Genomic DNA, 27927 nt, shown 5'->3' on the forward strand with positions numbered 1-27927 from the left:
GGGGCTCGGGGCCCAGCACTTGAGGGAATGAACGGATACTCTTAACTCCAAGGGACTCAGTGTTCCCTTCTGAGTACTGCGGGCACCCAATCATGTGCACTGCCCCCCCCTCCCAAACTGCACCAATGAACAGAGTGACTTTATCAAAGTGTTTACAGCACAGCACTGCCAAAGAAACTAAAGTGTGTTAAAGTCCATTTTGAGGGTCAGTTCCAAGCTTCTGACTTTGTATCTTCTAGAAAAGAGAAATTAGTTTTTAACTTTCAAACTTTAAGTCCAAGAGCTGGGTAACTGATAAGAGCACATGCTCTATGGGCACCAGGCATGCGTGTGGTAAACATGCATGCATGCGAGCAAAACAGTCACACATAAGATAAACACAAACACAGGAATAAGGTTTAAGCTCAAGCAGTAGTAACAGTTACAAGTATTTGACAGGAAGGCAACCATGAAGGAGAAAACAGAAAACAAATGGCCCAGAACTTCTTTGTCATTTTGTTCCTTGGCAAAGTCTTGGTACTCTACAGTGGAAGAATGGAAACTCATAGTGATAAAAAGGAAGAAAATAGTAATAAAATCCCCGATGGCTTTAACCTTTTCTTGTCTGTTTTGTTTTGAGACAGAGTCTCTCGACATAGCCCTGGCTATCTTGGAACTCCCTGTGCAGACCAGGCTGTCCTCGAACTCAAAGATCCACTTGCGTCTGCCTCCCGAGTGCAGGGAGTACGTGCATGTTGTCAGGCCCAGACAACCATACCTTTGGCTGGCAGGGAGAATGTGTAAACAATTTTCTTTTAATGCTCCGTACTCATCTCTAAAGAAAAATTAACCGTTTTAATATTTTATTTTATTTTTATTTTTAAGAACTGGTAATCTCATCTAGGCCTGATACTTACTGTCTTCATCGACACCGGAAGGAGCTCGGCTTACATAGTTGAGGCACCATGCCTGGGTCAGGGCTTCACTTTAGACAGCCTGCCTCACTTAAAAAAAAGAGAATCATCAAGATCTTGTTCTAGAAGCGGATGCCCTCCACTAGACCTCGAACCGGGAGTCGTCCAGCGACTTAACAGAAACTGCTCACTCACCCGTGAGCATCTTGTGCTAAATCTAGTTTCCATGCAGGCTCCCCCTCGCTTATCTGTCTGTAAGGATTTGGGGTTGTTGGTGCTTTTCTTGTTTTTTTGCTTTAAACAAAAACAAAAAGTAGCTTCATCATTCATTCAGCATATTTCTTCAGTCACACAAGAACTTTCTGTATTCCAGGTTTCAAGGTCTGGGAAATAGGGCTACATCACTGGAGAAAACAGTGGCAATTTGTTCTAAATACAAAATAGCTTATTTTCTTTTGGCGACTCTCCAGGGATCTGGGTGGAGTGAAAGGAGAGTCCTCTCTGGAGAGAGATCAGGCTCTGGACCTGGACTACTGTCAAAACTTAGCTGTGGGTGGGTGGGAGGGAATTTTTTTTTTAATTATCTTTTACATCAGTTTGGAAACAGATTAAAGATTTCTGCCTTATTAACAGTTTTCTATTCTTCAGCCCTTTGTTGGTGTTCATCCCTTTTCTGGCAGCCCCCATCGGCTGATTTAATGGTACCAAGGGGCTGAGAAGTATTACTGTCCGAAGGAAAAAGCATTCTCTCACAGGGGCTGGGAAAGCAACCCGCACTCACAACAGTAGCTACTTGTTAGTCTTCTATCCGAGACTCAGTGATGTCAATAGTATTGTACCCTGCCAGCCACCATGGGGTAAAGGACATTTTGAAACCAAAACAAACTTCCTACGTGCTGGCAAATCAGATGTGAGATGCAGTGATAAGCTGCTACGAGGCATTCTTATTTCCACACACACAATGCACACAAGAAGTGCGTCTCTTCTGTACAAGTTTACGCCTACTCTCACACCACCACTCCAACCGAGAGCTGGGTGCTACTACTGTTATGCTGTATCAAGTCACTGCTCAGCATGACGGAGAAATGGCATTGTTACTGGTCTCGGTAAAGCGGTGATCCTACACAGCACGACCCACCTTGCAGACTGCTTTATAACTTAACTGCTTAGAAGCTAGAAATAACAATAGAAAACTGCGTCCTTAAGAATGGCCCCACTTCTCAGATGTGTGAGTGTAACAGCTCATTTGAAGGGGCCTATAAATGTAGGAGGAAACACATGTCTTATTAAATCAACAAGAGCAAGCCCAGGAATTAATGCATCATGAAAACGTGAGCATTCGGTCTGCGTTGAGAACGAGGAACGTGGCATGGAGAGCTGAGTCACTGACAGTGGGAACCGCGCTTCCTCCGCAGCAGATGGCAAATGGTTTGACATTGCTGGACACCCGCCAGTTCAGTCAAGCTAGCGAGGGAGTATTTTTAAAGTTCCGTTTTATCATAATTTCCCCCAAATCAAAATGTTGTGGTTTTGTTTGGGGGAAGAGGAGGGGTGATGAAATTTGGGGCAGGAAAAGGACAACACAGAACAAATGTTGCCCAATGTGTTTTGCTTCACAAACATTAACCTGAGACTTAGAACCTCTGAGAAAATAAAATTCACAGAATGTAAGATATGCTACTGTCTTGGTAATGATGTAAAACTGATATTTTGGTACACTGGCTTATTTCTTCTAAAGTAAGTAGAACAGTAATGTGCCTTACAAACTTCTGTATTAAAGGGGGGAAAAAAAGAAAGAAAACAAAAAGAAAAAGAAAGGAAGAAAGAAAGAAAGAAAGAAAAGAGAAAGGTGTTCAATGACCTAAATAGTCCCTAAAAGACTTGAGTCAAAATATGTGACCCAAAGTGCACTGTCCCAACACAGTATTCTGACTTGGCTCTTCTGGAAAAGCGCAGGGAGCGTGAAGAGAGAGAGCGCTGAGAACTCCACTCTCAGCTCTGTGGTGTTGATTTTCTGTACAGAGCTTGCTTTATGATTAAACTGTTCCTTGGTTTATTTACTTTTAACTCACAAATAATTGTACACTTTGATTACATCAATAGCTCTGGAAAACAACACAGAAAAATAAATCAGGTATTTCCACAGATTTGAGAAAAGGATGAGCTGGGCGTGGTGGCACACGCCTTTAATCCTAGCACTTGGGAGGCAGAGGCAGGCGGATCTCTGAATTCAAGGCCTGGTCTACCAAGTAAGTCCAGTATAGCCAGGGCTGTTACACAGAGAAACCCTGTCTCAAAAAACAAAACAGAGAGAGAGAGAGAGAGAGAGAGAGAGAGAGAGAGAGAGAGAGAGAGAGAGAGAAAGAGAGAGAGAGAGAGAAAGGGAGAGAGAAAGGGAGAGAGAGAGGGAAAAGGAAAAGCCAAGCTGAGGGATAGTTATTATGTTCTGTGTTCCCTGGCGCTGGAAATCCTCGCTCCTCATCACAGGAGATGATACAGCTCTCCCTCCGGTCTACAGATACCAGAACAGCAAGAAATGAAAACTATTGCTCCAACTAATGAAGCCAATGGGATCTGGAGAGTATGTCTGCCACATGTGTCTATATTTCCTTTCAAATACTAGAGGGTCAAGTTCCTGAAACAGCACTGGGGATCACCAACATCTCTTATCTTCAAAGGTATACGCAGGATCCTTTGAAATGGTTAAACATAATACTCAGTACTTATTCAATTTTTCTTGTAAAACACCAGAATTTAACATTGTAAGCCAAGAAAACCACGTTCCCTCCTTGTGTGACTCAGTAACACCCAGCAGTAAATTCCACGTGCTTCTGAGAGAGCTCTAAGAGGGGTGCAGTGTGCAGCTGCACTCGAGAGAAGAGCCTTCTCCTTTACAAGCCCTCAGCCTGACCTAACCTGTGCCACGTCTGACCTCAAAGGTGGGGTGTTTCTAATTGAAAAAAGAACCTAACTAGAAGAGAGTATTTTTTTTAATAGCTTTGCAAAATATAACCTGTTCTCTAAAGGGATAATTGTGAACTGGGCTAGTTGTGACTGGGCCAGACTAAAATGAACCAAGAAGTTTAAAGACACAGACATCCCAGGCCAAGTCACAGCAACGGTAGGGCGCACTGACCAATGGACAGAACAGCTCAGAGAGTTTTCACCTGGTCATGACCTAAACCTCACTTTATAAAGCCCAAAAGCACTGTTTACAGTTAACATACACTGTATTAAATAGGACTGTCCTTTAAAAAAATAAAAAGTGAAAAAAATGTGAAATTTCTCCTTTAGGCTTTAAAGTTTCCTGATTTGTGTTGTTATTATTTTGGTTTTTATTTTCAGACAGGCTTTTGCTGTGTAACAAGAGCCCAGACTGGCCCTGAACTCACAGAGAGCTACCTGCCTGTGCCTCCCGAGTGCTGGGGTTAAGGGCGTGCATCGTCACGCCCAGCAAGTTTCCTGAATTTTAGGAATTCATGTTTTTGGTGAAAAAAAAAATCTGTGTTCTTTTACATTTTACAAATTACTCACATATACTAATTTAGCCTTTGCATTTCCAGATTAGGAGATTTTTATCTTTCTTGTGTGAATCTTTTTTTCCCATATAGGTCTTTTAAATGAGCCAGACTTGTTCCAATTACTTCAGGATCAAAGTACTGGAAAGTAAACCTGTGTGTGTGTGTGTGTGTGTGTGTGTGTAGTTCTGACATACAATCTCATGCCAACATCAGTTCTTAGGCAAGATTAAGAGAAAGGTTCAGAAATTCTTTTAAATTACAAAACTCTGCATCACTTGGGGCTTACTAGATAGAATTCAAATGAACACTTTCGACATTAGTCCAAACAGCATGGTGTTTAGGAGACTCTGGAGGGTTCGGTAACCGTTCCCCCCTTCCCTTGTCCCCCAGAACTTCTTAAATATCACTCTGTGTTGGAGCACTGCTGTAAATGTTAATTTTACTCTAGTAAGCCCAAATTCAAATCTTCAACATGAGTGTGGAGACCTCAAGTTTTTGTTTATTTTCACAAGACGCTTGGGCCTTCACCAGCATTTCCAGCACGAGACGGCCAGCGCAAACAAACTCAATGGTATTTTTGGAGATTTTCTGCCTACTAATGCTTTGTCTGACGCATCTTTTTTTTTTTTTAAACCTTACTGGTCTTTTGTTTGTATACTATGGTCTCCAATTTTATGGTTTTTTAAATGTGTTTTGCTCGTATGTCTCTGTGTGTTGATGGAGTGTGTGTTTGTGTGTGTGTGTGTGTGTGTGTGTGTGTGTGTGTGTGTGTGTGCGCGCACGTGCCTGTGCATGTCTGAAGAACAGGGGAGGGCATCAGGTGTCCTCCTGTCATTTTTTACCTTACCATTATCCTTTGATGGCCTGAGTCTGATCTCCAGAATCCATGGTGGAAGGAGATCCAATCCTCAAGGCTGTTCGCCACATGCCCATTGTGACGTGCATGCTCACAGCAGCAAAAATGTTTCAACCCTCAGGGTGGCTGGAAGATGCTTAAATGCCTGTTGCTCAAACACACAGCACTAAATTCAGATTCCCAGGGCCCATGCAAGGGCCAGGCATGGTGGCAGGTGCCGGTGACTGCAGCCCTGCAGGAAGAGGTAGGCAGACAGACAAGTGGACCCCTGAAGCCCACTGGCACACGCATGTGCACAGATCTCTTTCTACCGTGTGGATGCTGGGGACTGGACTCAGGCTTGGTACCTGTGGAGCCACTGCTCTAGCTTCCAATTACAAATTTAAAAATCAGGGGCTGGCGAGACGGCTCAGTGGTTAAGAGCACTGGCTGCTCTTCCAGAGGTCCCAGGTTCAATTCCCAGCAACCACGTGGCAGCTCACAGCTATAACTCCTGTCCTAGGAGAGCTGATACTCTCACACCAATGCACAAAATATAATATTAAGTAAATTAAAATTTTTAAATGGTCGACTTAAAAAATTAATGACAGGTAAATGCCAATTCATTTTTTACAAGATAGTAATTTGATTATGTGTTTGTGTGACAGTATGTGAACGTAAGTGCTGGTGCCCAGAGAGACTAGAAGCAACTGACCCCTCTAAAGCTGGAGTTACAGGCAATTGTGTCACGTGACTCATGTGCTGGGAACAGAACTCAGGTCCTCTGGCGCGCAGCATAGGGTCTTCAACACTGAGCGATCTCCCAGCCCATCAATTCATCTTAAGCAAATTAACCCACCAATTTTTAAACAAGCCAAACTCTAAATTGCTGTTAGGCTAAATAATTACTTTAAGCCCAATCTATGCTACGTAATAGAACTTGGCTCAAATGTGAATGAGTGTGTATGTCTATTTTTTTTCATAGCAAAAAAGAGAGGTCTTGTTTTTTTTTTTTATGACATTTATTGTAAAAGTCAGATTGTAACTCAGTACTTGGTCAGCTCTAACAAATGGACCTTGAAAGAAATGAAGCCCAGCATCTGCGACGTCATCCGCCCAAGAGCCTCTGTCCCACGGTGCACGCTCTTCAGCAGAGGGCCCGTCATGAAGCCCAGTCAACCACGCCCTTCCTAAGTGGGTCACATTACCTAGAATACCCTATGGGGACAGACTCTCTGAAGCAGGAGTGGAGAACAAAACTATTTTCTTTGGACGGGAAAGATGTTTGCAGGGTTGCAAATGTCTTGCTTTGTGTCTTCCTAAAATATTTTCCATCTTGAGGTGGCATGGTTCAAGAGGAGGAGGAGCAGGCACAGCTTAATTTGACTCGGCACTGAACTCTTCTCTCCTAGCCTAGCAAAAGATGCGAGCTGCCTCGGGAAGGTATGAACTTCCGGGCACCTGGAGCTGAACGCAGGTTCCGTGTGCCGGGTACAGAAGCCTATGCTCTCATGGGTGTGCACAAGCTCTAGCTGGGGATTAGAAAGTCAGAGCTTCTACCATACCTAGTCATTAACCACTGTGGTGGTGGTGGTGGGGGCATATAGTCAAAAGGGAGGGACTTGAGGTTCACAACTAAGAGACCTTTGTTACAAGGACTCCAACAATAACGTCAATGTGGTATCCTCCCTCAAATCTCACTACCTTATTAGCAGGAGTGCCAACTGACACGTGTCTTTTTTTCTGTCATGTACCTTCCTCACACATTTACACTCACAAATATGGTTTTGCTTTGTGAGGTAAATATGATAAAAACTATAAAAATCTACTTTAATTTTACCTTAAGTATTATTGATTAAGGCATTACTGGAAGTTCTGCCTAGCCAGTTTTTGTTTTTCCTCCTAATGAAACAAGTGTTCGTTTTTTCCAGAATGTGTTTGCTGTGCATGAAAGTGTACAGTCTTTTGTTTTGTTCTGTTTTTTCAAGACAGGGTTTCTTTGTGTACCCTTTGGTGTCCTGAACTTGCTTTGTAGACCAGGCTGGCCTCGAACTGACAGCAATCCACCTCCCTCTGCCTCTCGAGTGCTGGGATTACAGGCATAAGCCACCACACGCAGCTCAGTCTTCTGTTGTTAAACAAATGTCATACAAGCACACAAAACCTCTAGCTAAAACCAAGTAAGAAAGAAACGCTTCTTCCACCAAGGAATCCTAAACTGTCAGGTGACAAAGGTAGACTAAAACATGGGCACAGGGGAGAGTCTGAAGGAAAAAAAAAACAACTACTCATTATCATAACCAAACATCTGCAATAAACAGAACATCAAAAATTCTAATATGGGGCTGGAGAGATGACTCAGAAGTTAAGAGCACTGGCTGCTCTTCCAAAGATCCTGAGTTCAATTCTCAGCAAGTACATGGTGGCTCACAACCATCTACAATGAGATCTGGTGCCCTCTCCTGTCGTACAGGCATACATGCAGGCAGAACACCGTATACACAATAAATAAATAACTCTTTTAAAAGAATTCTAACACACCTTTAATCTCAGCACAAAGGAGGCAGAAGCAAGTGAATCTCTGTGAGTTCTAGGCCAGCCAGGGGTACATAGGGAGACCCTGTCTCAAAATGATTAAAAAAAAAAATTCTTCTAATATATATATGCAGGTTTTCTTCATGAAAATACTTAAGCATTCTCAGTTAATAGAATAAGACCTCACAGAGTACAAACTTTATCAAGGAAACTGGCTCCTTTTGTCTGTGACCGGTCCTTATTTGTGTATTAATGCTCAGAAAGAGGCACTGAACAACCAGAAAAAGTGACTGACTCTCTGCCAGGTAAGAACACCTTTAAAAGTTCCCATTTATAAACTTTTCTCACATAATTTGTCTACATTTCAGTAATTCATTAAATTTTCCATTTCCCTCCATGAAGTTGTTACTCCTGCTGAGATCTCAGAGTATTTTATATATCCCTCAGTTTTCACCAATAACTATAATTTGAAATATTGACCAGTAGACAGACAGTGAGCGCATGCTTAAACCCTGGGCCTCACACATGCAGGTGCTGTTCTACCACTGAGGAGATGGCCGAGGACTGAGAACTACTAATGATTAAGAACTAAAGAAAAAGCTCTGTAAGAGAAGCAGCAAGCACCAAGTCCCCAGATGGAACCAGGCACAGTGCTTCTGTGGGGCTGGGGGGGGGGGGCATTATCAGCTGGACCACAGGAGATGGGACAGAGCAGAGAGACGTGCAGACCACAGGCTTTACATAACTTAACTAGGAAGCAGCTACAGGACTGCACACACAGAAACAACAGCACACTTGCCGCCCTTGAATGAAAAGACCGGACTGAGCAGTAGCAGTGAAGTGTTTCTCACCCTCTCCCCGTCTGTCCCCAGCCAACCTGGGCACTGGCTCTTGTCTCCTCACACCCACAGACCCCCTCAAAAGCACCCAAACGGGGCTCCCTTCTTCTGTAGCTACATTTTATTTTATTATTTACTCCCAATTGGTCTCATGTACCCCAAGGCTGGCCTCAAGTTGGCTATGTGGTAGAGGCTGGCCTCAAGTTGGCTATGTGGTAGAGGCTGGCCTTCAAGTCACGAGGATTCTTCTGCCTCCACCATCTAAGCAGGGGTTTTAAGTACGCACCACCAGCTCCTCAACCCACGCTCTGCTCCTGCTCCATCTTCCCCACCAAAGCCCAAGTCTTCTGGGCTGTGTAACTAATGGCTTCAGTGGTGCACTTACCTCGCCAAAGGCCCTCGGGTTCAGCTCCTAATACTACAAAAACAATCTAAAGCCTCAAATATCACTACCAACAAAACGAAGTCCAGAACAGCCCTGCACGATCTAAGCCCGAACTGCTTTTGTGGTCTTACCTCCTCCTACTGACTGGATGGACTCTGCTACCCCGCCACTCAATGTGGGCGATTCGTTCCTAGACCTTATTTACATTTGCAATGTGTTACTACTGTGTGTGCATGTGCACATGATGAATGTGAGCGTGTGGACACTGGGGCCACAGTGCACATGTGAAGGTCAGAGGTTAACTCTGGGAGAGGAAATTCTGTCCTTCCACTGTGGGGTCCTGGGCTTGAATGCGCACTGTCAAGTTTGTGCGTGGGAAGCACTTGTAACCACTGAGCAACCTCGCTGGCCCATGGGCATAACTCCTTGTGTGAACTTCCTGCTTCTGCATGTCTATTCACACTGACCATTTTCCCAATGCTTCATGGTTTAGCAGACATTCTTCTTGGTGACCCGGTATCTCTTACTACAACATACAACATTTTAACATCATAATTGAGTTTACGCAGTTTTTACAATTCAGCATTTCCCTTCACTGCATGAGAAGTACTGTGGTGCTGTCTGTCCCGTCTTCTTGCCACAGTGGCTCACTAAACCACACATTACTGCTGGGTCTACGTTTTCAGGCTGAGAACACTGTCAGTGCAGTCTGCAGACATCAGCGGGTCACTAAACAAGACCACATCACTGAAAGGGGAGAACTATAAATACCAAGGCATGACGGCTTTAACTTTAAGGATACAGAATAAAGCCTGAATCATATTCTTCACCTTCTGCATCACAATGCCAAGTATTTATGAATCATCACTGAAGAAAAAGATTAATAACAAACACAGCTGCATTTATGATTGGGCAGGAGTGGCTGGGACTGTTCTATGTTCACGTCCATCTTGTTTCAAATTGTGACTGTGGTGGCCAAAAATGGCCAGTTTTCAATAACGCTATGGCCCACAGTTTCTGTTCTCCTACCTTCTGGAATCGAGGAACAGCCTATGTGATGGGAAACGCAGTAAGAACTCCGTAAATTTAACATCATCCTTCCCTGGGGGGGTGTGGACAGCGGTGTGTGTGGAGGATACTATTACCATTCCCGGGATACCATTCTCTTTCACCACCGTCACTCTCCCTCTGCCTAACAACGCGCTCTTACTCCAGGGTCCTCATTCGGCCCTCCCAGCTTTGCTGAAGCCATAAGAAGGGTAAAGCGTGTGTTTCAGCGGACGGCAGCTACTAAGGCTGAATGGCCTCCCCTGCAGCCAGCACCAAGGCTCCTGACCATTAAAGTCCTGTTAAAGTTGGTGACTCTGTTGAAAACATCACTAGTCATCTGAATTAAGAAAACGAAAAAAGCCAATGAAATGGCCCCCAAAATCTGTACTGAATAGCTTCTTCTCTGCCAAAGGACCAAACACATAAGCCAATGGACAAAGTAAATTCTTAATACCTCAACCTCAAAGACTCATTAAGTTTACCGTGAGATAGTTTGCACAGGTTCCTGAGGAGTGCGGAGCCTCTGAGTGTGCCCTGCTTCCCCTGCAGTCATCCCCTGTGTGGGGATGACGTGAATAGGGACAGTACACAAGCAGCATGCTCTGCAGCAGGTGACCATGGCCAGCCTGGTGCTAGGAGGAAACGAGCTCCAGACACCTCCAAAGACGTGTCTGAAACTACTGAAAGCCCCTCAGTGAGCGAGTTACAGGCAGATGAGTAATGGTAGATTTGAACAAGGCAGTATGGGTGTCCTTGGCCCCAAGGCTCCGCCACTGTGCTTGGAGACCTAGGAGTAGGAACCTCAGCAGCTGCTAGCCACTGTCTCTTCAGGGCCAGAACCCAGGCCTCCAAGAGAACAGTCTGGAATTCTCTACTATTAGCCCTGCACACCACTCACTACCACTCTCACGGCATTTGTCTCATACACCTCGCTAACCCAAAGAGCTTTATGTAAAGATCTTAGAACGAACTAAAAAGAAAATGCTTTTTCTGACATGAATATCATATATGTAAAGCGTATATGTAAAGTTTCAAGAATACAAATACTCCAAGAATGCCTTTTCAGGATGAAGACAAACCGACCTGCTGCTTTGATACTACTTTCCTCACTTAAGATCCCGTTCTTTAATCCCAGCACTCGGGGAGGCGTAGACAAGCCGATCTCCTGTGAGTTCGAGGCCAGCCTGGTCTACAAAGCAAGTCCAGGACAGCCAAGGCTACACAGGGAGACCCTGTGTGAAGAAATTCCTGTTCTAAGGCTGATGGCAACGAAAGGCAGAATTCTAACCTCCTTAAAAGATGCAAAATCCAGGCTGACCTCAATGTGGACAAGAACCCGCACTGGAAAACACGACTATGAGGTGATTCCGCAGCAACGGTCTAGGCTCAACTCTCAGACGTTCCTGTGCTGTCTTCCTGTTAAACAATCCCCCCTACGAAGCCTCTCAGTGTCTTTCTAGACCACAAGCTGGTCAAGTTCCAGAAGGCGGGCGGGTACAAGTTATCAAACCCAACTTTTCTTTAGGCGCTGGCTCTCTTACGCATGCTGCGAAAGGTGAAACTGTGTCAGCTGTCAGTGACGCCTCAGGGGACGGAGGAGGAGAGCAACACAAGCCCACAAACACCACCCAAGGACAGGAGAGAAAGGAATCTGAGGAAACCGAAATGAAGGCTGTGTGTTAGCTTTTGCAAGAAGAGTGTCAGCAGCTGACCATGGGGCATGCCTTAAGGAAGACCCGGGAACACAACTTCTGCGACCTAACTAAACTGCTCACGGGGTGTAGCAAAGTGATACTGTGAGGAGTAAGCACCATCTTCATATTTTTACACTGTGATCAAGTCAGAGGTGACATGCACTTATAACTAAAAGACTTGAAAAGTTCTTACCCCCAGTTCCCAAAGTGCCTCTTTACTCATGTTAAGGGTTTTTTCGCTGGGTTTCTAATAGAGGCCTACTAAGAGCCACATCCACACAGATAAAATAATGATAAAATCCACATGTTTTAACTCATGTGGCCCAAGATATTTTCTAATTTTCTTGTTGTTTTGTATTATTTTCTTTGTTTGAGTGTGCATGTATGCATACGTACCATCTGTGTGCCTAGTGCCCAGGGAGGTCAGAAGAGGGATCAGATCTACTGGAACTGAGTTTATAGGTGGTTGTGGCCACCATGTGGATGCTGGGAACTGAACCTGGGTCCTCTGTAAGATTAGCAAGTAGTCTTAACTGCCTTGCCATCTCTCCAATCCAGTTTTGTTTTTGAGACAGGCTCTTGCTTTGAAATGGGCCAGGTTGGTTTTGAACTTATGTAGCTCAGGTTAACCTTGAACTCAAAGTCCTACTATGTCTCAGATTCCCAAAGGTAGGGATGTTCAGATGTGTGACACCTGGCTCTGTGTGCACTGTTTTTATTTTTATATTGTGCAACGCTAGTGATAGAACCCGGTGCTTTCGTGCATGCTACAGTCTTTTATGCTTAGACATTAAAGAGTTAAGTGGTCTTCCAAGATGACCTTTCAGCGAGTCCCCTCGCTTTCCCATTATCATACCTAATACTTTCTCACCCGTAAAATCTGAATTCTTTAAGGACAAGAACAACCTCAAACATTCTTATGTTTTCTAAACCAATTGCTCAGTCTATCTGGCAATGAGATATTATAGCTCGTAATTGATAAGCAAACTACAAAGACTCAATGCACTTGTTTGTCACACTTACTACCTGACTCAGGAACCTGAGCCTAGAGTAAGACCATGTTTTTAAGCCAGGGACCCATCTCAAAGACAGACGGAAGCCATCTGTAATCTCAAATTCAAATGAGCTTAGTGACATGTTTGCTTCTTAAATTTTTTTCCAGAAAATATGTATCACAATCATGACAAGCTATACAACTTAAAAATAACAACTATATATACAATATCAGTCACTTTAGTTTCTCACACAAAATGGTAAGTTTGCTTCCAAACAAACGAAAGCTGCACCTCATCACTGACTCACCGGTTCTTTTCCAACTCATTGTGTGTAGATCTAAAAGAAGGAGGGGGGGAGAAAAAAAAAAGAAGAGCATTAGCCAAACTTGTTCATACGGCTTAAGGCATATCAGCTTCATCAGTTGTGTGTTACAATCAGTGGAGTTAACAATACAGCATCCATGACATGAGTAGCTATAGGAAATGACTGTTACAGTGGCTAACAATTCATACTAAACAGCAAGACACAGGGAGCTGGCTGTCAGGTGAGCGTTTCATGCAGCTCGGGAACCATCCAACTCATGGTGTGGCTGAAAATAGCCTTAGGCTTCTGGTTCTGTCTCCACCTCCCAAGTGCTGGGGTCACAGGCATGCGCCATTATACCTGATTTTATGTGGCACCGGGACTGAACTCATGCACTCACTCCTCAGCAAGTCACAACCCCCATATGTCACTTTACATACTCTTGTTAATGCCAAATGCTTTCAGAATATCACATTACTGACTGCTGTAATTTCACTACCCACCCTCCCGGGCACATAGATATTTAATGCCAGATTCACAAACCTTAGCAAGTATTTTTGTGAACCCAACAAATTGTGGGAATTTACCTATTGTCTTGAGTTTAACACTCAGAGGACGGAGTTTCTGTCTGTCTGTCTACGATTTGCTTTACGGGCACTTTCATAAAGTTCCACAGGGTGAAAAAGACTGACTTTAAAGAGATTATGTTAATAAGAGCACTTCCCTCAAAAAAGAAAAAAAAATCTTATGATGCCTTAAGAGTTCAGCCAAGTAAGCAGCAAATACATGTACAATCCAGGCAGAGGAAACTATAAAAACATACAACTTGTAGCTTAACAGCTCAGAGCTTAAAGCTTCTACTATTCTATGCTTATTAAAAGTTTTGATTTTTTTTTGTTTGCATGAAATGCTCAAACAGAAAAGTTAAAAAGGAAAATGTCATAGTTTATTATTCTTCACTCTTATATTGTATACATGTGTATATGTGGGGGCCCTTGTACCACGGTATACACGGAAGTCAGAGAACAGCTGTGTGGGGGCTGGAGAGATGGCTCAGCACTAAAGAGCACTGTCTGCTCTTCCAGAGGTCCTGTGTTCAATTGCCAGCAACCGCATGGTGGCTCACAACCATCTGTAATGTGATCTGATGCCCTCTTCTGGCCTGCAGGTGTACATGCAGACAGAGTACTCATATACATTAAATTAATGTATATGAGAGAGAGAACAACTTTGTGTAGGAAGTTTCTCCATCCACCGTTACGTGGGTTCTAAGGTTTGTTTTGTTTTGTTTTTCGAGACAGGGTTTCTCTGTGTTAGCCTTGGCTGTCCTGGACTCACTTTGTAGACCAGGCTGGCCTCGAACTCAAGTGATCCGCCTGCCTCTGCCTCCCGAGTGCTGGGATTAAAGGCGTGCGCCACCACGCCCGGCTCCTGGTTCTAAGGTTTGAACTCAGGTTGCCAGGCTTACACAGCAAAAACCATCTCAGTGGCCCCCAAAAGGCATACTTTAGAAATTTAACTTTTAAAAAAATCCTTCAAAATCAATGGTAAGACTTCTTGTGCCCTCCTGGCAAGCAAGTTTGGGTTTAGCTGCATTTCTCTAAAAATAAAACTGATAGCAAGGACCACAAGAATAAGAGACAATCTCTATATAAAATTCCATAGTACATGATCAACAGCAATGATATATTTACAGACTAATAGATGCTGGTTTACCACAACGCATTCTGATCTATCTGGTAACCTCACTGATAGCCATAAATACAAAGGGTAATACATTCAGCAATAGCCAGTGGTAGAATTCCAACATTATATTGAGCCTATTAGAAAAAGCTAGGACTGAAAGAACATAATCAGAGCCACTGCTGTGAACAAAATTAAAACAGCAGGTCTCTCCTGCCTCTCCTGAACAGACTTATTATTTGTCTTATTAAAAAAAAAAAGGGTAAGAATCTGAGCCTTTTCACTAAGGTAGGAAACGCAGGACACACGTCTAGTTAAGTTATACTACTACAGAATGTATCTAGACTCCCAAGAAGCAAGAAACAAAATGGTCACAGACACTAACGATTTCCACACTGCCTTATTCTTCCAATGTCTATTCCTGTGTTGTTTAGCTTTTACATATAGACAGCGGAGATGGTATGCTTTCAGTGTTCAACCTGACTTAGACTACAAGGAATGAAAAATGTCTCTGACTGGTAAATTCACATATGTATAGAGTCATTATAACTAAAGGTAAATAAGTTCATATAGAAAAACACAAATGGCCACAGACGTGCAAAGATGACTTCTGCGTGGGGCTACTGAGAAATCTGGGGGAGAGGCTTGATTTGGGGCTTAAATGATTAATATATCAGTTTTCAGTAAAGTCTAGAACCAACGAAAGGGGTTATTTTAACTGAACAGGTAAGCAAACAGAGTTGTGAAGTCCAAAGCAACACCAGGAAGCACCAATGTGCAGAAATCACACAGGCCCATGGGGGTAGCTAACAAAAGCCCCAAGCCCCAAATCTGTGTAACTTTACGACAGATTACTTAACCTGGTTCACAGTTTCCTATTTGGGAAACTCAAAGATCATCAGGAGAGAGAGAGAGAGAGAGAGGAGAGAAGAGAGAGAGAGGGAGAGAGAGGGGGAGAGAGGGAGAGAAAAGGAGAGGGATGGGGAGAGGGGGAGAGAGGGGGGAGAAGGAGGAGAGAGGAACAGAGACAGGAGGAGAAGGGGAAGAGGAGGGAGAGGGGGAGAAAGGGAGAGAGAGGAAGAGTGGAGGAGAGGGAGGGAGGGGGAGGGGAACACGCAAAAGATTCTGGCACATATCAAGTATTCAGGAAAGACTCGCTCCTAACTGGTTCAAGGCATGGCCTCACCATGTAGCCAAAGCTGGCCTCAAACTCCTGATCAGCCTGCTTCAGTCTCGCTAATGCTAGAACTACAGACTGCACCACTCTATCTAGGTAATTTTTAAATTTTTCATATATATGGGTGTTTTGCCTGCATCTATGTCTGAGTAGCACTGTGCGCCTAGTGCCCTCAGAGGCCAGAAAGGGCATTACATGTCCAGAGCTAAAGTTACAGAGTTGTGAGCTACCACATGGGTGCTGGGACTCGAACCCTGGTGCTCTGAAGGAACATCCAACACTCAGGCCCTCTGAACCATCTCTCCAGCCCCAGTCATTTTATTTTTTAACAAAACTAAAAATATACTACTCTAAACACTGTAAAATATACTACATAAGACAATTTGACAGGTGTTCAGTAACCCATGAAATTCACTTGGAAATAAACCAATAATCCTAACAAGGAAAAGAGAAACCGAAAGACGAGTAACTGAAGCCACCTGGTCATGTAGCCAACTCTGCACATGGTACAAGGTTTAGCGAGAGGTATGAGAGAGAAGAGTGGCCCAAATGATGCTACAAGTGAGTGAATGAGCCTACTGCACACCCACACACGCGCCAACAACCCTGCCTGAACAACCTGAGTGTCCACCTGAGTCCTTCCAACATGTCACGGAGCAGGAATTACAGGCTCTCCGCAGGTCAGATGCTCTGACTAAGCCACTTGGGTAGCTCAGGTGTCCTTCTATTAGAATGCAGCTCTAGAGCAAACACCAGTGAGGAAACCCTGGCTTCCACTCAGACACCTCTGCTTAACCAACTCCCAAGGACAGAAGAGCATCTGTCAGAACTAGCACTGGGTCATGAGCAATCTACTAGTAACACCTCTGTAAGACAGTCTCAGCTGGGTGAACCCCAGGGCTCAGGAGGCAGGCAGGAGGATCTCTGTGAGTTCAAGGCCAGCCTGGTCTACAAAGTGAGTCTAGGACAGGCTAGGCTAGGCTACACAGAGAAACCCTGTCTTGAAAGAAACCCACTCACCCCCTAAAAGCTCCCCAAAACCAACCAAAGAGTCTATGTATCCCATATTTGAATGAGAATAATTTTCTCAAGTAGATCCCTGCGTTTTCTGACTACAACATAACTCTAATGCCTTAACGTTTCAGCGTTTAGGGTGCAGTTTGGTACAGTTAAGGGGCTGACACGAGAGCTGAACCTGTACAAAATGGCTGCATTTGACTCAAAAGTATCACTGCCAAGAAAAACAACCCAGAAACCTGTTACCAGACCAAGAAAGGAGACACCTTTAATTAGTTACGTTTTTGTCATTTGCTTTCTAACCTCTCATGTACCTGATGAATGTGGCTCTCACACAATAGACATAATCTATGAAGCCACCTGAGTAACACAAACCTTAGTTTGTAACATATATATATGTATACGTATATAGTTTTATATCTATCTATCTATCTATCTATCTATCTATCTATCTATCTATCTATCTATATCTGGGACTCAGACACCAGACATAGGGTGGGGGTTGGGTGTCTCTGAAGTAAGTTTATATCCAAAAAGGGTTGACAAGGAAACTGTGGGAATCAGTGGAACAAAACTTCACCTCTGCTCTGCTTAATCAACTTCCAAGAACAGAAAAACATCTCTTTAAGAGACACAGTCTAAAGCAGGCCTGTGGTGGCACACACACCTGTAATCCAGTACTCAGGAGGTTGAGGCAGGCAAATCTCTGTGAGGCCAGCCTGGTCTACAAAGTAAGTCCAGGACAGCTAGGGCTGTTACACAGGGAAACCCTGTCTCAAAAAAAAAAAAAATTTTTTTTTTGGTCTATGTTCCACCAAAGATATATCTTTTTTTTTTTTTTATAAGAGAAAGGCAGTAAAAGACATTAAAGATGATAAATTTTGAATTCTGTAAACTTTTGGGGGGAAGGTCTCATAACATGTTTTTCCTTAATATCAGAACCCTCAACCAACCCAGTAATTATCCCCTTCCGCACTGTGTGACTATCCCTGACTCCCCCACTGACTGGTGGGTAGACATGACAACTGCTTCCAGCTTTTTGGTGACTGAATGGCAGGCTAGCACCACTGATAGACAAGTCTAAGTCACCTTCAAGAACTACGCCTCATTTTTCTTACACTTTATCATTAACACTTAGGCTTACACTTGTGAAAATGGTCAACACCACCAGACACATACTGGTATCTAGTAGGTAAATGCTTTGTTGTAAGGTAAAAGGAGACATGCCACTCCATGTGATGGTTTGATTTAATTGACAACTTGCCATACCTTAGCCCGTCTAAGAGGGCACACCTAGGATCCATTACTGAGACAGGCCAACCCACCCTAGATGTACGTGGTACCAATACATGGGTCCTCTACCAGCACAAACAGGAGACGGCAAGCTGTCTGCCTCCTAACTGCAGACACACAACTCACTGCTCAGGCCCCGCTACCACATTTCCCCACTATGATGAGCTGTACCTCAAACTGTGAACCGAAATAAATTCCTTCTCCTATAGATTCCCTGTTTGTTGGGTATTTTGTCACAGTATTATGTAAGTAATGCACTCAGCTGTTTCTGGTTAACACAAGTCTCAGACTGTGTTCTGTGTTCGCACACACATATAAAGGCCAGAGGTTGACACAGGGTGACTTCTCAATCACTTTTCAACTTCTGATTTTTGAGACAAGGTACATCACTGACTGTGGAATTTAGGGATTTGGCCAGACTGGCTTGCAGCAAGCTCTAAGAATCTTCTGTCTCTGCCTCAGATTTCAAATGTTTGAAAAAAGGGAGGGGGGGGGACCCTATCTCTAATGAGTACACATGCTAAAAAATAAAAATTAGAATGAAGATTTTTAAACATTTCTAGGTTTCTTTCACCTAAAGCAATCAAATAAACCTTACGTTTCCCCAAAAACCTTCCCAATGATGTGTCAATATCTCACCCAAAACACTAATTTCTGTGAGCTTGCTCATATATGCAACAAAAGCCAATGTTTTTTGAGTATCTGCACTGGGAAGATAAAGTGTTCCTATCACTACAAAGTGCTCAGTTCACACTGACCTTTGCAAAAAGTAAATAATGAAGGGCTCATTAAAAACAACAACAACAACAACCACGGACTCCATCTCAGGAAAAGAAGGGGAGGGGGGAGGAAGGAACAGAAAGGAAAAGAAACTAATTCCAGGGTGTAGAGAAACGGCTCAGTGGTTAAAAGCACTTGCAGCTCTTGCAGAGGACCCGGGTTCAGTTCTCAGCACCCACATGATGGCTCTCAGCCCCCTGTAACTCCAACTTTAGAGGATCAGACACTTCTCTGGCATCCAAAGGCATCAGGCATATGTGCAGTACAAACATATACACATACAGGCAAAATCCTCACACAAATAAGAACAGCCAACTGTGGTGGCGCTCGCCTTTAATCCCAGCACTCGGGAGGCAGAGGCAGGTGGATCTCTGCCTGGTCTACAGAGCGAGTTCCAGGACAACTAGAGATGTTACACAGAGAAACCCTGTCTCGAGGGAAAAACACACACACACACACACACACACACACACACACACACACACACACACACACACACCCAAACCAAACCAAACAAAAAGACTAATACACAAGTCTTTTAAAAAGGAAACTAACCACATACCCTTCACACTTACATTGTTAGATAACAGAACATTTACATTTTATCTAGGTAAACCTTGGTTTCTGTACAGAATTTCAGGATTGAGTAGTAAGATGCTAAATTTTATAAAAATACTTGATTAGAGCTTTTGATAATGTTAATACCCCCAATCAACAATGATTCCAAAGAGAAATGAGAGAGGACTATTTTTCTTTATCTTATGGTATCTTCGGGAATACAGTCTGCCAGTGAGGGTTGGTTTTGAACGTCCACGTGAGTTAATGCAGAGTCACCTGGGAAAGGAGGCTGTTTTGATTAGGTTGGCCTGTGGCACACATGTGAAGGCGTTTATCAGTTGTGCTAACTGAGGCAGGGAGGCCACCCTGAATGTGAAAGCAGCACAGCCTAGGGGCCTAGGCACTAGTACATGTGCATGTGGCCTTTCCTCACTTCCTGACTCTGGCTGCGGTGGGCTCAGCTGAAGCTCCTGCTGCGGTGACTTTTGACAGGCTGTGATCGGGAGCTGTGTGAGCCAGGCTAGAGGCTTTCTCCCAGCTGATTCTGTCAGAGTGCTTCATCACAGAAACAAACAAACAAACAAAAAACTCAGGACAGTGCCTTCGAAGGACAACTGACTGGGTAACATGGGATGTGAAAACAATAATACTGCTGTGAGTGTGGCAGTGAGTGCCTGTCATCTCAGCATGTGGCTGAGGCAGGAGGATCACTTCCAGTTCAAGAACAGCCAGGGCCACAGAGTAAGATCAAGCATTATAGGAACTACTCTTAGCACATTCAGCATGGATGAGAACACATTGGTCAGGGTTTTTGTAAGAACCAGAGATCACTTAACTCTAGGTGATGGCAGGATGATGGTGGGGGTCAAAATCAAACACTGGAAAATTCACATTTCTTCTTAGTACCAAGGCAAACCTACTACACACGACCTTGAAATTTCTTTTATTACAGTGTCTTCAAAGATTTATTCGACTGGTTCATTAATTAGACTCGGGATGCAAGATAATCCACAGCTTTAATAAATTTTGACTCATTAAAGACAAAACAGCAGCTTCAGTAAACGGGGGGAAAAAAACCCTATATATATTTAAAGGGTTAAAACAGAGCATTGATAGGAGGCATCAGCCATCAGCCATGGGCCACATGACTCTGGCATCTGACAGAAAGGCAGAATGCCCACATGTAAAAGGCAGGTTTGAGGGGGAGGAGGTCCCCCTCAGTCACAGTCATAGGGGAGGGGAGTAAGGGGAAAATGGGAGAGAGGGAGGAATGGGAGGATACAAGGGATGGGATAACCACTGAGATCTAATATGAATAAATTAATTTTAAAAAAGTTGTATATACCCAATTTTTAATGATAAAAATTTCCAGCTGGGTAAGTTATATTTATATATAAATGTGGTTATATATATATATATGGAGAAAAGAGGTTATGTTAGAGTCAATGGAAAGATAAAAACTAGAGTATCTTGAATAAATATTTTGGAGTTTACAAAAAAAAAAAGGCAGGTTTGGGCTGCTGAGACTTAATTTTCAATAGATTATTACTAAAAAAGTATTTGCTAGTCCTTGAGAAACTAATCTAAGGTCTTTGATTCATCCTCTAGTTCTACCAGGAAGTTGCCTTGAAGTACAAGTCCAGTTTCCTTAAGAAGAAGAAAAGAATCCACTTCGTACAAGTATCTGAGAGAACATGTTACGGACTTTAGAAAGCATAGCTAGCATATTGCATGAGAGTGGTAATTACTGCTATTTTTATAATACGGAATCTACCTCTTTTTCTTCTTTTTCTTTCTGAGATAGGGTCGTACTATGTAGACAAAGCTGGCCTAAAATTCTCAATCCCCTGCCTCAGCCTTTGCAGTACTGGGAATACAGGATGCACCTCTGTGCCCACATGAACACACCCTTTGACACACAATTCTAGTCTTCATGTGTGTAACAAACACGGAATTAAAAAGGCACAGCAAAATTCAGCCCTGCTTGGAATGACATAAAAGCACCTCAGACTATCTGAATGTCATCAAAAGACGTCTGGATTAATAAACTACTACATACTCAAAGCATAACATCCTACAGTAACTTAAGACGTCACAGATAAACATGAAAAAATGTTTAAAGACTACAACTTCTTCAGCCACAAAGAAAATGAAATTCTTATAGGAAAATAGATGCACCTGCAGGTATCACATTAATTGAACTAAGCCAGTTTCAGAAAGACAAGTATGTTTTCCCTCTTAGTTGCTACACACACACACACACACACACACACACACACACACACACACACACATCATATCTGTGACATGAGTGGAACAAAGCGAACTAACAGGAGAGGGAGCGAAAGCAGAGGGAGGTGGGCCAGGAACTTAGCATGCACCATATCCTTGTAGGAAAACTTTTTAAAAGTAAGTTTTTTACATGTTCAGGATAAGAAAGAGCAAGGTTATAACAGGCTCCAAACCACAAAGCTCTCCCTCAGGGAGCAATAATCAGGTTATATACCTCACTGGATTTGTTTTTCCTGTATGAAGCTCATCATATTTTGAAATAATACATTCTCGTGCTTATTTGCTTCTTTCATTAGTTAAGTTTCATGAGAACAGAAATAAGTATGTCTATGTAAATCCACAAAAACATCTACATATGCAAAGTGGGGAGGGAAATGTGCCAACATTTTTTTAATACAGATGTGCTGGTTGGTTAGCTGTTTTTGCCAACCTGACACAGAATGGGGGCTGTCTGGGAGGAGGGAACCTCAGAGTGAGATAATGCCTCCCTCAGACTGGCCTCCCTCAGACTGGCAAGTCAGCAGGGAGTGTTCTTGACCTATGACTGATGGAGATGGGCCAAGCCCACGGTAAGGAGTGTCAGCCTTGAGTGGGCCACCCCGGGCTGTACAGAAAAGTCAGCTGAGCAAGCCGTACGCAGCCCTCCTCCATAGTCCCCCCCTTCACCCCAGCTCCTAGCTCCTGTCTTCACTTCCCCTGAGCACGGACTGTAACTTGTAAGTCAAGTAAACCTTTCCTTTACATGGTGCTTTTGCTCATGGTGTTTTATCACTGTAAGAGAAAGCAAACTAGGACAACAGGAAATAAAAAAAAACATATATAAACAAGAAATGAGAGAGAGAGGAGAGAGAAGTTCTACAATGCATGCTTAGATTACATTAGCTCTATAACAAACTACAAATAATATCTGGAAATGCTATCAAATTAACCTGATTAGATTAATATTTGGAAAACTATCTTCACCATAAAAAAATGACGAAGTATTATGAAAAATGAAGGAGACAATGCCGCTTCGCTTCTAAGAAGAAATCAAGGCGTGAAAACTGTCCTCAGACCACAGTCCCTCCACCTTGATGGACTTATGCCTTGAAACTCAGCTTGCGACTAAAAACAGCTCTAATATTCATACATGCATATAATGTGTCCTGATCGAATCTATGTCTGTCCCCTCCTCTCCAATTTCACTGCTATCTCCTCACTTTCCCCTCACAACTTCCTGTGCTTTTCTTTTTTGAATTTAATGTCCACCAGAATCTTTTACTGCTACCTGCATGCGCACGGGCACAGGGCCACCACTGGAGTGTGAGTGTCCTCTCAGAGCCAGAATCCCTGAGGAAAATGGACTTCCCCTCACAGCAGGGATGACAGCTCCTCAGAGAGGAGTGGGACTCCCGGATCCCCCCCGGCCATTCCGAGACTTTGGCTAGCTTGATCCTCCTGTGCAGGGCCTGGGCATGCAGTCCCAGCCAGTGTTGTTTTCACATGTTACTGCAGACGTCTACTACCCCTGGCTCTTAAGACCTTTCTGTGGTGGTTACTGAGCCTCCAGGGAAGGGATGTGACACGGATGTCCCATTTAGCGCTGAGTCCTCCAGTCTTTAGTCTCTGCATATTAACCAGTTGTGGGTTTCTGTATTAATCACCATCCATTATAAAAAGAAGATTCTTGGATGAGGGTTGAAAGATGTATTAAGCAGAGGGCAGGAACAGGCGAAATGGAGCACCCGGGAGTGGACATGCCCCCTGTGCAGTTAAAGGACCAGGAACCCCTGGCGGGAACATCAGCAGAAAGAGGCCAGCGCAGCGGCAGCCAGTGCCAACCGCCAGCTGCCAGGACCTTTCTCCTCTCTGCACGCTAGCACTGAAATCCTGAAGAAGAGCGCCCAGGAGCTGACTAAAAAAACGTCAAGGGGGCTGGAGAGATGGCTCAGAGGTTAAGAGCACTGACTGCTCTTCCAGAGGTCCTGAGTTCAATTCCCAGCAACCACATGGTGGCTCATAGCCATCTGTAATGTAATCTGATGCCCTCTTCTGGCATGCAGGTGTACATGTAGGCAGAGCACTGTATACAGAATAATAAATAAATATTTAAAAAAATAAAAAATAAAAAACCATCAAGAACAACAGAATTACAAAGATGGTGCGTGTGGCCTTCTGCTAAGAGGCCCCGTCCTAATGACAGTCACCAAGAAAAGGCACAGAGGCTACTGTTTGAGCCACAATGATGTCTGTGCTAACTACTAAAGTGTCAAGGCTAGCCCTGACATAGCCTTAGCAAATTCAGCCAGCCTACACCTACAGTGGATTAAATGTTTGATTTCCAAAAAGAGAGAAAGAAAGATGTATTAATAATCTTAGAGGGCAGTTTAATATGATGCTCAAGTAAGAGCAATAGTACCAGGTTCTCTCCCAGGCTCTATGACTTAGCTAGTCACAGTTAACAGTACCAGGCATGGGCTCTATTTTGTGGAGTGGGCTTTAAACCCAATGAATAAGTGGTTGGTTACTTCCACAACACATGTGCTATACAAGCGGGCGTATAGTATTAGGCCAGTCATTACCGTAGTGCACAAGCAAGGTTCACAGCTCAGGAGGCCTGTTGGCAACTTTTCTCCCCTGGTAGCATTTGTTGAACCTTGTAGCTCTATGAAAGTTACACAGCAGAGACGATGCTTTTAGGTTAATACCTGCTTGACTGTTAGACAATAGGGTTTAATGATCAAGTTCTGTAGGGTAACCAAGAGCAAAGGCAATCATAGCCTGTAACGCTGGGGACCTATGGACCTCGCGGCCAACAACTCAAAAAGAAGTGGCTTTTTACTTAACAGCACGTCTAGGGGATGCAACCCCCCCCCCCCATTATTAAAGTTAATCACTACCTGTGGTATAGCTAAGTCTTAAGCAAATCACTTTACAGCATCTCTTGGCCACATGTGATTTAAAGCAGAGAACTGTGTCAGATGCAACCTAGAATTACCTTTTAAGATACAATCTTCCATGTCATATGTTTACTATTTGGACAAAAAAAAAATTGTCTCTTTAAGTCAGGAGGAGCAGTTTTCTACTGACCTACAAGAAATCATCTTTTAAGTCCTCAAAACCTAAAAGCAAGCTGGGCGTGGAGGCGCACACCTTTAATCCCAGCACTCGGGAGGCAGAGGCAGGCGGATCCTTGTGAGTTCAAGGCCAGCCTGGTCTACAGAGTGAGTCCAGGACACCCAAGGCTACACAGAGAAACCCTGTCTCAAAAAACCGGGGGGAAAAAAAAGAAAGAAAGAAAGAAAGAAAGAAAGAAAGAAAGAAAGAAAGAAAGAAAGAAAGAAAAAAGCAGGGATCCCATGGACTACGTAAAGATCTCACCCACTACCAACCATGTTGGCCTATGCCTGTAACCTCAGCACTTGACAGGTGGAAAGCAGGGGATCAGGAGTTCAAGGACAGCCTTACCCTCAAGGTGAGTTTGATGCCAGCTTACACAACATGAAACTCTGTCTCAGAGAGACCTGAGGTACCACAGCAGATGAGGAATGGCTTCCCCGAAGACGCTACAACTACACTGAAGAGAGAGTGCTCGGAGACAGAGATGATTTGGCAAGGAGGGAGGAAAGTGATCGCCGACAGGGAACGGAGACTCTACAGGGCCTTGGAGTACAAGGAAACATGATAGGTTAAAGGCGTTGAACGAAAGCCAGCCAAGGTAATTCATGAGGAGCGTAGCTGCAAGCACACCACAGAGGGGGTTTCCACACTTGTTCAGCTGAGATGGAGGCTGAGAGTAGGATATTTCTAGTAAAGTCAAGAAAAAAAAAAGAAGATATATTTGAGAAATACTTGTGAATAAATCAGTGTGACAGTAAAGCGGTGGCTCAGTTAGTAGTTTTAAAGCTGACAGATCTTGAGACTTTTTTCAGTTATGAGACAAAACAGTGGTGCTGAGATTCTGAGCTTTGTTGCTCTCCAGAAGACGGATGCCTACTGCAACAAGTTTCCCTGACTGCAGCAACATCTGAGCAAGTTCAATTTTTGGAAGTGTGCCAAAAACTGTGACCAAGATTACAGTAAAACCAAGCATGTATTTAAAAAATAATTATATATCATAGGTCCCACCTCCCAACTGTCAGATAAAATTACTAGCATTTGCAAGATACATTTTATCACAGTATAGCCTTCATTTTTTTTTCCTTTTGTACGTCTGTAAAAATGTGATTTTGAGACTTAGGGGGAAGAGGGGGAAGGAATTTATAAGCCAAATAACTCCCAACATAAATTTACAGAGTAACATTTGTATCAGGAATACTACAGTATATACTTGAGAACATCCGGGGAAAGTCAGCCAGAAAACAACTATTGCTTTATGACATATGGAGTCACAGCACTGGTGACATAGCACATCACCGTTGGGCTAGGAGTAGAGCTCAGTGGGTGGGGGTGGGGGTGGGGACACTTAGCTAGCATATGCAAAGCAATTGGCTCAATCCCAAGTGCCAAACACAAGAGAGAGAGAGAGAGAGAGAGAGAGAGAGAGAGAGAGAGAGAGAGAGAGAGAAGAAGAAGAAGAAGAAGAGGAGGAGGAGGAAGAGGAAGAAGAAGAAAAGGTTATCCATGTTTAAGACATAAAAAAAAGGAAGAATGACTTCTACACAGATGACTGAGCAGGAAATAGCACCACATATATGTTCTGTTCTCATCAGAGATGACAAAGAAACTGAAATTTCAACACATCGCCTTTTTATTTTATGTAAGCAGTATAAATAAAAATCCATTCAATCTAATGGTAAGCTTGAAGGGCAGAAGCGAACAGTGCCCCCTGACAAACAGACTATTTCCAAAATATCTGGCATTAGGAGTTTCCATTCAGCTCCCCTATGTCCACAGACTAGAAATATTACATAAATGGCTAAGAAGAAATAATTTCTAGTATTTTGCTTTAATAAACTACTTCTGTCATAGGTCTCAGCCCAACCTACATAGACCTATAATAATATATCCTAAAATCAATTTCTTTTTCTTGTTTGCTTGTTATTTAAATTCCCATGGGGGGAAAAATACCTTTTCCAGTTTTAAGTAGTCCATGGATATTTTCCCTGGATATTATCAGAACCTAAAAGTGCTTATAGTTTTACAATGTGTCTGACATGTTATGCTAAAACACAACAATTAACACTGTGGCTTCATATAATACACAAGCATCCTAGTAACAGTAACATGAACAAAAATCTTAGTCAACCCCAAGTTAGCGAAGTGCTAGGTGTAAGAAAATAAGGGATGGCCAAGTGGTGGTGGCACACAACTTTAATCCAGCACTTTGGAGTCAGAGGCAGGCGGATCTCTGTGAGTTTGAGGCCAGCCAGGTCTACAGAGCAAGTTCCAGAAAAGCCAAGGCTACACTGAGACACCCTGTCTTGAAAACAACATCAAAACAAAACAACAAAAGCCAAAAGAAAAGAGAGGAAATAAGGGATGAAAACCTTTATATTAATGCATTATAATTAGTAGAATCTAGAAATGCACATCTTATTACTGTCTCTGCTAACTAGGAGCTGTTAGTAAAAATGCCACATGTGCAACGATGGGGAGATACGCACAATTCATTACCTACAGTAACCAGGTCCTAAAGCTGTCAATACAGACTCAGGGCAAGAAGGAAACCTGGTGGGTCTCTAATATAGCTTCTTATTTTACATACGAAACAGTAAGAGACAAGAAGAGAAGTGTAGGGGGCTGGAGAGATGGCTCAGAGGTTAAGAACATTGGCTACTCTTCTAAAGGTCGTGAGTTCAATTCCCAGCAACCACACGGTGGCTTACAACCATCTATAATGTGATCTGATGCCCTCTTCTGGCCTGCAGGTATACATGCAAGCAGTGCACTATATACATAATAATAAATAAGTAAATCTTAAGGGAAAAAAAAGTATAATGAGGTCATATATCTGACCTTTTTTCTTTCTTTCTTTCTTTTTTTTTTTTCTTTTCCAGACAGGGTTTCTCTGTGTAGCCTTGACTGTCATGGACTCACTTTGTAGACCAGGCTGGCCTCTGCCTCATATATTTGATGTCAAGAAGACAGGGATTCA

The 27927-nt window shown here is 43.3% G+C and overlaps 1 protein-coding gene across 3 annotated transcripts in view; it reads right to left on the reverse strand.

Moving 5' to 3' along the window:
- MXI1 (MAX interactor 1, dimerization protein) overlaps nt 1-27927 on the reverse strand; it is a 64702-nt gene that overhangs the window by 12406 nt on the left and 24369 nt on the right. For all 3 annotated transcript variants that reach the window (XM_084769616.1, XM_084769617.1, XM_084769618.1), the window contains exon 3: nt 13055-13084. In XM_084769616.1, coding sequence (XP_084625742.1) covers nt 13055-13084 — 30 coding nt within the window. The remainder of the gene's footprint in view (nt 1-13054; nt 13085-27927) is intronic.

The sequence above is a fragment of the Acomys minous genome (genome assembly GCF_964271855.1).
Source record: "Acomys minous genome assembly, chromosome: 2".
Taxonomy (NCBI): domain Eukaryota; kingdom Metazoa; phylum Chordata; class Mammalia; order Rodentia; family Muridae; genus Acomys; species Acomys minous.